The sequence below is a fragment of the Echinops telfairi genome, unplaced genomic scaffold (genome assembly GCF_000313985.2).
Source record: "Echinops telfairi isolate 266 unplaced genomic scaffold, ASM31398v2 ScPeMD7_7422;HRSCAF=8460, whole genome shotgun sequence".
In the NCBI taxonomy this organism is placed as follows: Eukaryota; Metazoa; Chordata; class Mammalia; order Afrosoricida; family Tenrecidae; genus Echinops; species Echinops telfairi.
In genome coordinates, this window is record NW_022111322.1 from 3,555,022 (window position 1) to 3,568,260 (window position 13,239).

General features: G+C 37.0%; 1 protein-coding gene across 2 annotated transcripts in view; it reads right to left on the bottom strand.

Moving 5' to 3' along the window:
* DNAJC13 (DnaJ heat shock protein family (Hsp40) member C13) overlaps nucleotides 1-13,239 on the bottom strand; it is a 117,095-nt gene that overhangs the window by 86,215 nt on the left and 17,641 nt on the right. For both annotated transcript variants that reach the window (XM_004715990.3, XM_030887705.2), the window contains exons 3-5: nucleotides 2,711-2,786; nucleotides 1,836-1,985; nucleotides 1,383-1,424 (exon numbers count right to left, since the gene is read on the bottom strand). In XM_004715990.3, the coding sequence (XP_004716047.1) occupies nucleotides 1,383-1,424; nucleotides 1,836-1,985; nucleotides 2,711-2,786 (268 nt within the window). The remainder of the gene's footprint in view (nucleotides 1-1,382; nucleotides 1,425-1,835; nucleotides 1,986-2,710; nucleotides 2,787-13,239) is intronic.

Below are 13,239 nucleotides of genomic sequence, written 5' to 3' on the forward strand. Positions count from 1 at the left end.
GTTAGGTTAAAATTTAACACTTTATTAGCTCTTCTCCCTTTTGACCCACTTTAAATTTGTTCTAGTTTTCAATATTTCCTGCTTTCTTTTCAATTGAGTTTTTTTGTTTTGTTGGGTTTTTTATTTCCTTTTTGTTTTTTTCTTGTATATTTTCCTGAGTACGAAGTCCAGGTTAGATAAATCTACAGAGGCAGTGATTAGATTAATAGTTTCTTAATGTTATGGCAGAGGAGGTAGGGGGGGAGGAGGGTGGATAATGGAGTGCTGATAATAAAAAAAGAAGAAAATGTTCTAAAATAGATAGTGGTGACAATTGTACAACTATTATTAAAATGATTAAACCACTGAATTTTATGTCAATAAAACTTTTTTTTTTAATGGATACTGTTTCCACCACAGCTTTTTGAAAAGTATTAAATTAAATGATACAAAGGAAAGCTTAAAATCAGATCTGCTAAAAATGCTTTGAGGATGTAGCTGTTTTCCAGACAGAAGATGAGATATACAGAAAACTTAGCTGTTAATGGAAAATATAAAGAAGCTTGCTTAGTTATGATTTATAAAGTTTAACTGTGGCTCATCAGGAAAAAGAAACAAGCAGCTCACAGTTGCCATAAAAATGACTTTAAAGTTCTTTTCGACTACCAGCCATGTGCTTGAGTTGAGATTAGTGAGGTTTCTAGGCTGTTAATACAAACCCTTAGAAAGGATGAAGAGTTTGAGAAACACAGAAAAGGGCGGCACCAGCATATGAAAACTCAGTTCCCACCTTTTGCTAGAAGCCATGGTTTTAAACAGTGCTTTATATTTAAGAATTCTTTCCTCTCATTATAAAAGCAACAACTTGCTCACAAAAAGTAATTCAAGCGTAGAAAAGCATAAGCTACTATTTCTCGCAGCCCTGAAATCTCTGATCTTGGATTCTACTAAGCCACCATGACTCCCCTGCCACATCCCTGAGTGCACAAGAACAGATAATAAGATATTTTCACTCCCTTCTTAATGCTTAATTCTTCTGAAATAGGAAATCTACATACAACATACATTTGATGCATACTTAGAACACTATTTACCTATTTCAAGAATGATGAATAAGGACTACTTTAGTGGTTCTGGCTATTATTTTTAATACTTTATAAGTTCTATCTGATGTTTTTTTTCCCCCAAACACCAGTATTAGTAGTCTTAAATCTAATTCCTCATATTTCAGTTTCCTGGTAAGTCATATTCATCCATCACATGGTATCATGGAACATGAAAATATTTCCTTATTTTCCCTTTAGCTTTGCCATCAAAAGAACACAGACTATGGAATGATTTCTAAAACAAAGGGTGGCATTCAGACAAATGAAAAGACATACTAAGAAAGGTTAAATACTTGCCCTTCCAGTGATTTTTCCTTCTGCAAAATCAGTTCTAAATCTCTGCAAGAGAAAATAACCACAGTTTATGACCAAACATAAAAACGGACAAGGGAGACACATAATAAACAAGTAACCCCAACTTGGTTATCTTGATATTAACAAGGAGACCACAGATAAGAGTTCAAGGGTATTAAAAATGTACAAGTTCTTTATTGAAGAAGTATATGGGTTACTTAAATATGTAATTGCTTCACACTATATGTGCATTTAAAAAGATTAATAAACTATCAGATATATATGAGTCTCCAGCCTTTCAATCAGAGAAAGGTGAAAGTTTCTCAGTAACAAATTAAATGTTCATACAAAAAAAGATTAGTTAGTATGGAGGCTATGTACTTCAATGTACGTAATACTAATGTTTCATTTTACCAAGAAAAGAGAGAACTTTAGTTAACATGAAATCTTTCTTACCAATGCCTCTGTAAGAAGTTCTGTTCTGTGCTCTGTAGAAAATTTTAAAGTTTCTGATTTCTTTCCACTGCCTTTACGAAACGTGAGGTTGAATTCTGTTCCTTGTCCTTTTCCCACAGGACTGATGCTACAAATGTCTCCATAGGGCCACTAACAAAAAGAAGAGAAAAAAAAAAACATCCTTCAACAGGTGCTATAACAAAGAGAAGTGCAACAGTTAATCTTACTAGTGTAATCTCACAACAGATTACACAAGCAACTGTACAAAATAATGGAGAGGTCTAAAAGTTATGTCCTATAGCAATCCTAGTACATAACTGTTTCTAACGTTTTTAGTCATTAGAGATAATAATAACATCTTATTTCAAAAAACATGTATTTCAAATATAATAAATAACACCAACTCAAAGCAATTAAAATAGATAAAAGTGAAATGAACTAAGGAATAAATTGTATACCTGTATTCATTTTAAGAGAATCAGTAAAGCATGCCTAAAGATTAAAATAGGCTAGACTATGTTTATTTATCCATGGTGAGCTTTGCCTTGATGAACTGTTATGGAACTTATTCCAATAAGTATTTTCTATTTTCCTTCTATATTATAAAAGCAAAATAATCCTTCAAATATTATAAAAAACTAATTTACTAATTATACATACAAGAGGTGGTGCCATTCAGAAACAACATTTCAAAAAATTATATCCTGTAGAACAGAAAAATAAGCATGCGCTTTCTCTTCCCCTGTATTTGTTGTTGTTATTCTGAGAAAAGAACATTACATAAGCACATTTGACCTTCTAGCCTAAAGAACTTATTTCAGGATAGTGAGTTCGTGGTGTTATCATGGCTTTCAAATGGAGTTCATACAGCTTACCTGATTTGTTACTTCTAAGGTATTGGGATTATATGTAGTAATTGCATGGGTTCCAATGGAAAAGACGCGCTTATACCTACAAAAGAAAACAAACGCTTAAATTTGGTTTAAACAAAAACAAGCATTTTATAAAAGTAAAGATGATATTAAGACCAGGAGAATATTTCAGTATATAGAAAAATGTTAGCTCCTTAATGGTCACTAAAAAAATCTTCCTTCTATAATCTCATTTTTTATATGCATGTTTTTTAATGTTCAAAATGTTATTAGTGTTAAAAATCTACCTTTTCATCACTTATTTTAATATGTGATTAAGATTCATAAATAGAAATGGATGATTGAAGCAAACAGCCTTATGTTCTTAGCATAGATTAATATAGCAAATCCTGACCTGAAGGTTCTAAATGGGCGATGCTTCTTTTCAAAAAGACACTGCACATTAGCAGTGCTTTCAAAATATCCTCTGAACGAAATCATGATGGAAGGGAAGGAAAAGTTATGTCCTATAACTGCTCAGTCAGAGCAATATCCTGGAATCTTAATCATTTCCATGTAAGCAACTACCTACTAAAGTGTTGCAATTTTATAAAAGTAGGAAGAGTGTACACCACAGACAAGCAATTTTCACTTCCTTCACTTAAATTCACAAATTTTCAAGAGAAAAAGCATTTGAGTGCTTTATAGTTATGTCCTTAAGGGAAAAAGGTTGTAAAAAGTGAAATTGAATTAGAAAAACATTTAAAACTGAATAGAACTTATTCTTTGGGTGTAAAATCTTATAATTTTAAAATTAATAGTTAAATCGACTACTTAAAGAAAATGCAAAAACAATATTGGGAATATGAGAGAATTTACAATTAGAGATACAGAATAAATTTTCAAAAGAAAAAGTTTGATGTAACTCTAAACGGATAAATTTGAAAGTCTAGAATAATTCAACCTCCATTAAAAACAGCAAGGTTGAGAAAATGGGATTAATAAATTTTATAACATTACATTAAAATAGCTACATATGTTTAACCCCAATGGCTACCATATTGGACAAAGCACATTCTAGATCTCTCAGCAAAAGGATCTTGACTGAAGGTTTACATTAGGCCAAAAGTATTATCACAACTAGTAACTCAGAGATATAAAGAAACAGAAATCTCAGGAAAGCTTCTTCCCTTTTCTAGATTATTAGCAACTGGATCTCTCTTAAAGAGGAGGGCACAAACTTCTAGGTCATGTAAACACCTTTATAAGTTAGTCTTAAACCTCCAAAGATTGCCTGAAAGTCCCTCTAGATTTCAGATTCAGAAATTAAAATCTGAATGTTCTTTACCTATTAGTAACAATAACTTATAACTAAGACTTTTAAGTCATCAGCTCTCTATGTCAAAGTAAGGGACACTGACAGGTTCCGTAAATTCAGAAAAGTACATGTCCTCTTTGTAAAACAAATGTTTATGGGCCTACTTGCTGCTTGCCCTCCTGAAGAGATCACTGAAGATATGGAAACTACATGGTGCATTATCATAACTGTTGTAATCTACATATTTAATATGCTGGATTAAGTAACCTGATTTAAATTACACATTAACTTATGTTATTTAGATGCAGAAAACCAATGTAATTCAAATAAATAAACTTTTAATAGTTAAAAAAACTACTTTTATCTAAGACATTTTATTCCCGTAGGAATTGGTGATAAGTATGTAACAAACTATTGTACTAATAATAGTGCTAGTGGGCATAAGAAACCAGACTACTAAGGTTAAAGCTGGAAGTGAAATACTTTCAGATTTCTTAGAAAATGTTTACATTTTCTTAATGTTAAAATATTTTTTAATGTTTAAAATAAGATAGTCTTTAGAGATTTGGTTGTCTCCCAACATTTATTATTTATCTAATTCTGTGTCAAAAACTTGGCATGGGTGTACATCCGACTTCCTCCAGATTCACACGGCGGAAGGAAAATTAAGCTGCACAAGGCCAATTCCTAGGAGGCTGAGGTCAGGCATGCCCCAACCTCAAATCTTCCAGCAACTCCGACACCAACTGTTCCTTGGCCAGCTCTACTTTTCAGTTCAGCTTGGTAATTTATTGCAATGGTGGCAGGGAACTCAGACAATATACTATGACTGTGAAGTTTTCAACAAAGTTAACAGGCTATAAAAGCTCAGTATAAAATTACTGAGCTCATTTCAGCCATGCTCAGAGGTAGGCCTTTCTTTGGACTCTCAGCCACCACAGCCCTTTAGACTCTGCTCTGTGCAATGTTACAAAGCTCTTTTAGGTCTGCCAATGAATGCTGAGAGGACATGCCTCCCTCTCATCATAAGCTTCAGCCCTAAGAAGCTCAGCTCTACCTCCAAAGGTCACAAGCCAAACTCCGTTAATTAAGTACCTGGAGGCACCCTAGTTAACAAGCTACCCTTCCGTCTGAAGACATTCAACTTTAATTGCACCATGGGCTAGAAATTCCATCACTCTGGTTCATGCTTTAATACCTCTGTCACTCCTTTACTGTCACAACTGAATCCTGTATATCCTGAATCAAGGAAGTCTGGTGTGCAAAGATCTCAGGAGCCAAATGGCATGCTCCACTCCTGGAGATTCTCTCTTGGAATGTAGTCCCTTCATTTGGCTTTTGAGATGGCTCAGTTTATATCCAGCAGGATGGCAATTGTTAAGAGTTCTGAGTTACAATCACACTTAATCCTATTAACAATTACAATTGAATCACACAATCCTATCAGTATCTTCCCCCACTTTACCTTACTCAAACCTATCAGAAAAATGTCATTTAGTGGGAATTACAAAGATTATCACTAGAAGAACCATTTAAATAATTCACTGCCCTGTAAATCATACATCTGAAATAAACTTTACCAAAGCAAGCGCTAAGAATTTTGGTAGTAATCGCTTGAATGTTAGTTTCAGATTTGGACACTGGTATAGTTAAGGATTCGTGTCAATGTGGCTGGGTCAGGATTCAACACAGGTTGGCACTTAAGTCCTAGTAATTCCCCATGATGTGACCTAACACAATACAATCACCTCCATAAAAGGATCTGCAATGAGCAACCAATCAGTTGTAAAGAGATTAGGGTGGGATGCGATACCCTTACTCACAGCACAACCCTGATCCACTCAACTAACGGCAATTTTCTTCAGGGCTGTGGCCTGCTTCCAATATAAGCAGCCACTATTGTCTTGATATATAAACTTCACTGGTTTTGCTTCTCTAGAGAATGTGGCCTAAAGTAGATACTGTTAACTACTTTGTAACGAGTAGATACACACAACAGTGTTACCAGAATGACACACTACTAGAAAAAGTTAGCCACCATCACATCATGCTCTTCCACCCAGAAATTCTACCATTGTTATCTCATAATAGCATCAAAAAGCCAAAAAAATCAACACTTTCTTGTACAAAGAAGGGTGTGGGGGTCACAGCCAACCTCTGACTTCACAAGGGGAAAAGAAAACCACCATCAATATTGGCTGACCAGGGCCCAGTCCAATGAGACCTCAGGGCTCCGAAGGAGGCGTCCACTCTTGATGAAAGTGAAATCGCCCATTCACTTCTGAGACAGCTCATTTTAAATCCAGCAGAATGGCAAATTAGTCAAACCATTCCCCCTCCCTGTTGGAGTTTCAAGTTTTTACAATCGCAATTTATCTTGTCAACAATCACTCACAACTCAATCATATAATCCTCAGTACCTCACTTTCTCCTATCCAGGCACATTAGAATAAAGTCATTTGGTGGAAGTTATAAAGACTAAGGCTAGAAGAATCAAAATAAGTCACTGCATTTCAACCATATTTACTGTGAAAAGGAGGATTTTCAAACTTTACCTGTGAAAATTCAAGACCCTCTTAAATCTCTTAAGTCAAGAATAGAGACAATCCATTGCATCCCCTCTGACCACAGTCCAGGTCTGAACAGCTTTGCTATCAGACAGAAATCATTGTACAGTGGATTATGGCAGATGTAGTTAGGTTAAATTGTATCACCTTATCATTTGATACCCCTTTTGACCCATTTTAAAATGATTTGTTTTTATAGTTTCTGCTTCCTTTTTGACTGAAGTTTTCTGTTTTGTCATTGTAGTTTTTGCTTGTGTATTGTAAGGTTTTCTAGGTATACAGAATTCAGGATGGGTAGATGCATCCAGACAGTAATTGGATAGGTGATTGCCTCGGTTTGTGTAGGGGTGATGGGGGAAACGGGGATTTACAGCAATGAGTATGAAAAGGAAGAAAGTGTCCTGAGGGAGTGAGTACATAACTCTTCTACATACGACTGGACTATTGAATTATATGGTATGAGTTATATACCAATAGAACTGAAATTAATAAAAATATGAAGTGGGGTGGCAGGGAGAATTGAGGCAAATGAGTCCTACATAAGTGAAAAAGATCTAATCAGAGTTGGAAGAAAGTGTTCACATAACTGGGCCTATACAAAATAAGTCAAAAAGTATTGGTACTAACACTACAGAGTTCATATAGGCACGTTTTTTGAAAAAATCATTATTGAGGGCTCATACAGCACATTTGTACACTCGTTGCCATCATTTTCAATATGCACATGTTTACTACAAAAATCTGCTTTACAATGTTTCTGCAGTTAGTAGTGACTGCAGGCAAGTTCTCTCTGTAATACACTTGTCTTACTCTTGTCAGGGTGCCTTAAAAAAAAAAAGTCTAATCAAAACAGTGGCTTCCAAAGGGATCTTCTGGGTCAGTTAAACTCCCGGGAGAGAGGTCAGTTCAGGTTAGGGAGACTGAAAGCTGCAAAGGGGCAATCTTAACAGATTTTCTGACAGGACATAGAAAGCCCACAGGAGCTTATTAGGCAGCAGTCTGAAGAAAATTGAAAACTGGATTGGTGAGAAAAAGGCCAAGAGAGTTGAGCCTAGAAGTGTTTTCCTGCCACAACGATGTACCTGCTCATTCTTCAAGGGTAGCAAAGCTGTCGTAGGAAAATTGTATTGGTAAAATGTCCCCCACCACCTTCTCTAGCCCTGATTTTGACCCTTCGGACTTTCTGTTCCCCAAACTCAAAAGGACCTTGAAAAGAAACCCATCTTGAATATCTCAAGGAAGTCATCGTTATTGTTTTGATGTGCTATAAATCAAAGAGTGCAGAATTCTTCAGGGAAGGGCTAGAGATGGGAACACTGTCTTCAGAAGTATATAGATCTAGATGGAGGATATATGTTGATAACTAAGCTCCACCTTGGAATATTTTTGCTTAATAAAGGCTCCTGTGATTTTTATTCCAGCAATACTTTTTGACTCATCCTCATGTATGTTACCTGGCTACCTAACACACATGACATGTACCTTTACTAACACCCTGGCCACCACTGGCTAGTTTTTATTATTTATCACTGGTGCAAAGGAACTAACTTGCCTTATTTACCGTATATACTCGACGAGTATAACAAGCCAAGTTTTTCAGCATATGGTTAATGCCGTTTTTGTGGTAAAATTAGGTGCCTTGGCTGATATTCGTGTCGGCTTATACTCGTGTATATACAGTAGCTACTAGAATCTATTCATTTCCTAGTACTGCTGGTATTGATAACTGTTCCTCAAAAGTAAAGTCTATATATATTTCAAAATATGTATTTGTCCAAAACCAAATCCACCACCACTGAGTCAATGTCTATTCATAGCAACCCTTAAACAGGGGCCCTCAGGCTGAGCATCTTTACTGGAACAATAGTCTCATCTTTCTCCTGTTATTTCTACTAATGGGGCTTGGAAGGTTTCCAGGAATCAAAATGATCTTTTAATTCCACTTATCCACAAACTTCCTGAAGCTCCTTTATATGTGTTGCTAACATATCCTGGTACATAGTAGTCCCTAGGGCTATAACCAAACACCTTGAGGGACTGGGTCACTGAGCTTCAGAAAGGCATCAGCTCAACAGACTTCTAGGTCAGTTGGCATAGCATACTCCATTAAAACCATGTCATACGTTCTACTTTGGTGAACAGTGACTAGGGTCCTAAAAGCAGTACACTGAAGATTTAGTTACTGGTGTCTTCCCATGAGGAGTGAAAATGAATAAATGAAAATCAAAGACAAGTAAACAATTAGTACAAAGATCTAAAATAGCACATAAACACGCTGCCCGGCTACAATTACAATCAACCAATCTGATCAGGATATCAGAATAGGAACTCCGAGACAGAATGGAAGAGAAATGTAGAACAAAATTCAAACTCTTAAGCAGGAAAGACATACTGGTCTGGTGGAATCCCAGAGACTATGGCTCTTAGACACCCTGGAACCTAGAACTGAGCCCATTCCCAGAGATCACCTTTCAGCCATATAATAAGGTGAACAATAAAACCTACGAAGAACATGCTCCTCAGAACAATCAACCATGCAAGACCAAAAGGGCAGCATTTGCTCAAAAGCAAAGTTCAGAAAGCAGGAAGGGCAGGGAAGATGGGCAAATGGAAATGGGGAACCCAGGGAGGAAGTGGAAAAAGTACTGTTACATTGAAAAGAATCGCAACTAATGTTACAAAACAATGTGTATCAGTTGCTGAACGGGAAACTAATTTGCTCTGGATACTTTCACCCAAACCACAGTAAAATTGTTCTCTCTCTCTCTTACACCAAATACACTTCTACACAAATTTCACCCTGTAGGTCAAGTTGGTCTTTCAGTTTCACAACTCAAATTCTCTTTCCTATGCCTAACACCCCTAGTTCCTTAAATCATTTAAAAATACACTGCAGCTACCAATATCTAGTTGTTGGTAGGGTCCACAGAGAACCCAGAGTTCTTTTTTTGGACACTGGGTACTTGAACTACCTTTTAATCCATCTAGTAATGAAACTAAGCCGGCAGAAGTGCAAGGTTTCTCAAAGAGGAAGCCAATGGTACATATTTGTAAAGAGATACTAACTGCAAAAGAGGCAAAGGAGGAAAAAAATGACAAAAGGAGGACAGGAAAAATAGTAGATATTGGGAAGGTGCTAAAATTTTAACTGGGATGGTCAGGAAAGACATCGCAAAGAAAGTACTACCTGAGAAAAGGCCCCAAAGAGGCAAGGGAGTAAGTCACATGAGTGTCTAAAGGCAGAACATCTGAGGCAGAAGAAACAAGTGAGGCAATGCCATTAAAGCACAGATGACCGGATTTATAGGGCTTGTAGTCCCGTGACAAAACTTTAGCTTGTACTCTGTTGAGAAGTGATTTAAAGGAGTTTATGGCAGAAGCAGTGAGACCAGTAAGGAGGCTAAAGTAAAATTAAGGCAGAGAAAGAGTGGCTTGAGCAAAGGTAGCAATAGCAAGGGTGAGTTAAAGTCCGATTTTGGGTGTACCTGAATGACAATCTGTAATTGTTGAGAGACTAGATATGAGGTTAGAGGAGAAGCGGCAAAGATGACTCTAGTACATTTGGTCTGAACACCTGACGGACTCAACGGCTACTTACACATGAAACCAATATAGACTGACAAAAGGCTGTCCAGCAGCTGACTCCTTGGTGAGGCCAACAGCTCGACAGATGAAAAGGAATCAGTGAAAGAGAATGCTGATGTTAAGAAATGGACGATACCATCTCTGAATCTAAGGACTATATTATGTTATTTTAGTCTCAAATTTCCAAAAAGTATTTTCAACTTGTTTCTAATTAAATAAAATCTTTGGAATGTTCCATTTTTTTTACCTTGACCTTATACTTTCCTCAGGTCAGCATAAAAATAACCACAGTTCTAAAAAAGGAGCAGCCTGGTGGTGTAGTGGGCTGTGCACAGGCTGCCAACCATAAGGTCACACCGGCTGCCCCAAGGAAGGAGGATGGGGCTTTCGAGTCTCACAAACATGTAAGGCCAAGTTCTCCTCTGTCCCCTGGGCTCATTACGTTGGAATCAACTCTACCACCAGGGCTCCTTAACAGCTTTTGCTGTTAAGTGCCACTGAGTAGGGGTGAACAACCACAACGAAAGAGAACAAAGAACTGCCTGGTTCTGCATGTCTTCACAACTGTTGCATTTGAGCCCATTGTTGGTGCTATTGTGTTAATCCAATATCAGGGTCTTCTTTTGTGATGCTCTTTACTTAAAAAAGTATGATTTCCATTTTAGGGAGCGATCTCTCCTGATAACATGTCCAAAGTGAGACAAGCGTCAACATACATTTTTTTCTAGACTTCCTTATTCTACGTCCAGCATTCACATGTATATGCAGCAACTGAGAATGTCAGGGCTTGAATTAGGTACACCTTAAGTCTTCAAAGTGACATCCTTGCCCTTCAACACTTTGAAGAAGTCTTATGCAGATATACCCATGTACTCCATCATTGGATCGCTTAACTGCTACTTCCATGAGCAATGACTGTGGATCCACGCAAAATAAAATCCTTAACCATTTACACTTTTTCTCCATTTATCATGGTACCAATTGGCTCAGTTGTGAGGATTTTTTTCTTTACATTAAATTGTAATCCACATTGAAAGCTCCAAACCTTATCATCAAGTACTTCAAGTCGTACTCAATTTCAGCAAGAAAAGTAGTGTCATCTGCATATTGCAAGTTGTTAATAAGCTTTCCTACAATCTGATGTCCCATTCTTCCTCATATAGACCATATTCTTGGATTATTTGCTCAGCACACATATCAAGTATGGTGTGGTGTTAGAACACAACTCTGATGTACAGTTTTCCTGATTTCCAAACTCCTCAGGATTCCTTCATTCTGTTCGATACTCTTCTTGATCAGGGGTGCTCACACTGTTTCAGCATGCGAGCTACTTATAAAATGATCAGTCTAAATGATCTACCAACTACAAAAATGCAAAACATATATTTATTTTCATTTGTTCATAAATGGATTGAGAATTTTTTATAGGTACAATGTATGTTTATGTTCCTTGCATAACCACGAGTCCATATTGCACAACACAACACAATTCACTATGTACATTTTTTGTCATTACCTGAGTTGACTCTGATGACTTGCACTGAATAGAATGAGCCAGGGATGCGTAGTCCAGGCAGTGGCTGCCGACAGCCAGCCTCAAGCACACTTCCAAATGATCATCAGTCATGGTGGAATGGTACCTGGACTTAATGATCTTTATGTGGGAAAAGGCTGCCTCACGTAAATAAGTAGAGCTGAATAATGCGGTCAAGGAGGTAGCACATTTTCTCATGTTTGGGTATTTTCCCTCTGCAAGTAACTTCCAGAACTGTTTATGCGCTCTGGACTTCAGCTGAATGTCGGCTTGTAGTGTCAGAATCTCCCATTCCATATGAAAGTGATACGTTTTGTCTTCTTACTTGGTCCAGCTCCCCCACTCATTTTAATACCCTTTGTTACGTTTAAGAGGAAAAAAACAAGGTCTAAAAATTGGTGATAACTTAAGCTTCAGTTTTGCTGCACTTAACGCAATTGTTTGCATATGAATTTGACACCTAAGATTGCATCTTATTGGTGGCACTGTATTATCACTTAAGTGATGGGATTGATGATAGGCTCATGTCTATTTTTGTAATGCCATGCGATCTACTCACACTACATTTGCGACCGACTAGTAAATCACGAATGCTCTTAATTCATGTACGGGTTCCACAAAAACACAATGATGGCTCCCAGAATTCTCATTCTGCATTCTGTGGGCTCACCTTTCTTTGGAATGGATACCAATATAGATCTTTCAGTTTTTTGACCAGGTAACTGTCTTCCATATTTCTTGGCATAGGTGCATTCGTACTACATCAGTTTGCTTAAACATTTCAATTGGTATTACACCAATTCTGAGAGCCTTCCTTTTCACTAATACCTTCAATTCAGGATGGGCTTCTTCCTTCAAAACCACATACTTGATCATACTCTCTCTCTCAAAATGACTGAACGTCGATGAGTTCTTTTTGGCACACTGACTGTATTCCTCCCATCTTTTTTTTTTTTTTTGACACTTCTTGTGTTGTTCACGATCTTTCCCACAAACTCTTTAATATTGCAGTTCAAGGCGTCAATTTTTTTCTTCAGTTCTTTCAACTTATAATATGATGTGCATGTTCACTTCTAGTTTTCTAATCTCCAGGTCTTTGCATATTTCATTATATACTTTGTCTTCTTGAGCTGCCCTGAAATTTCCTGTTCAGCTCTTAGACATCATCATTTATTCTATGTGCTTTAATTATGATTAGGAGTAAGTTTCAGAGTCTCTTCAGAGGTCCATGCTGACCTTTTTTGGCACTTTCCTATCTTGTTAATGCACCATGTGTGATGTTCTTGATATCATCCTATAGCTGGTCGAGTCTTCAGTCATTAGTTCAGTGAGCCAAATCTATTCTTGATATTTTTCTCAAAATTCAGGTGGGATATACTCAAGGTTGTATTTTGGGTCACATATATCTGTTTTAATTTTCTTCAACTTCAGCTTGAACATTATGAGCAACTGAAGGTCTGCTTCACAGTCCGCCCTTGGCCTTGTCTTAGCTGGTGAGTTTGAGCTTCTCCATCATCTTTCTCCAGAGGAAGTCAATTTGACTTCTAGC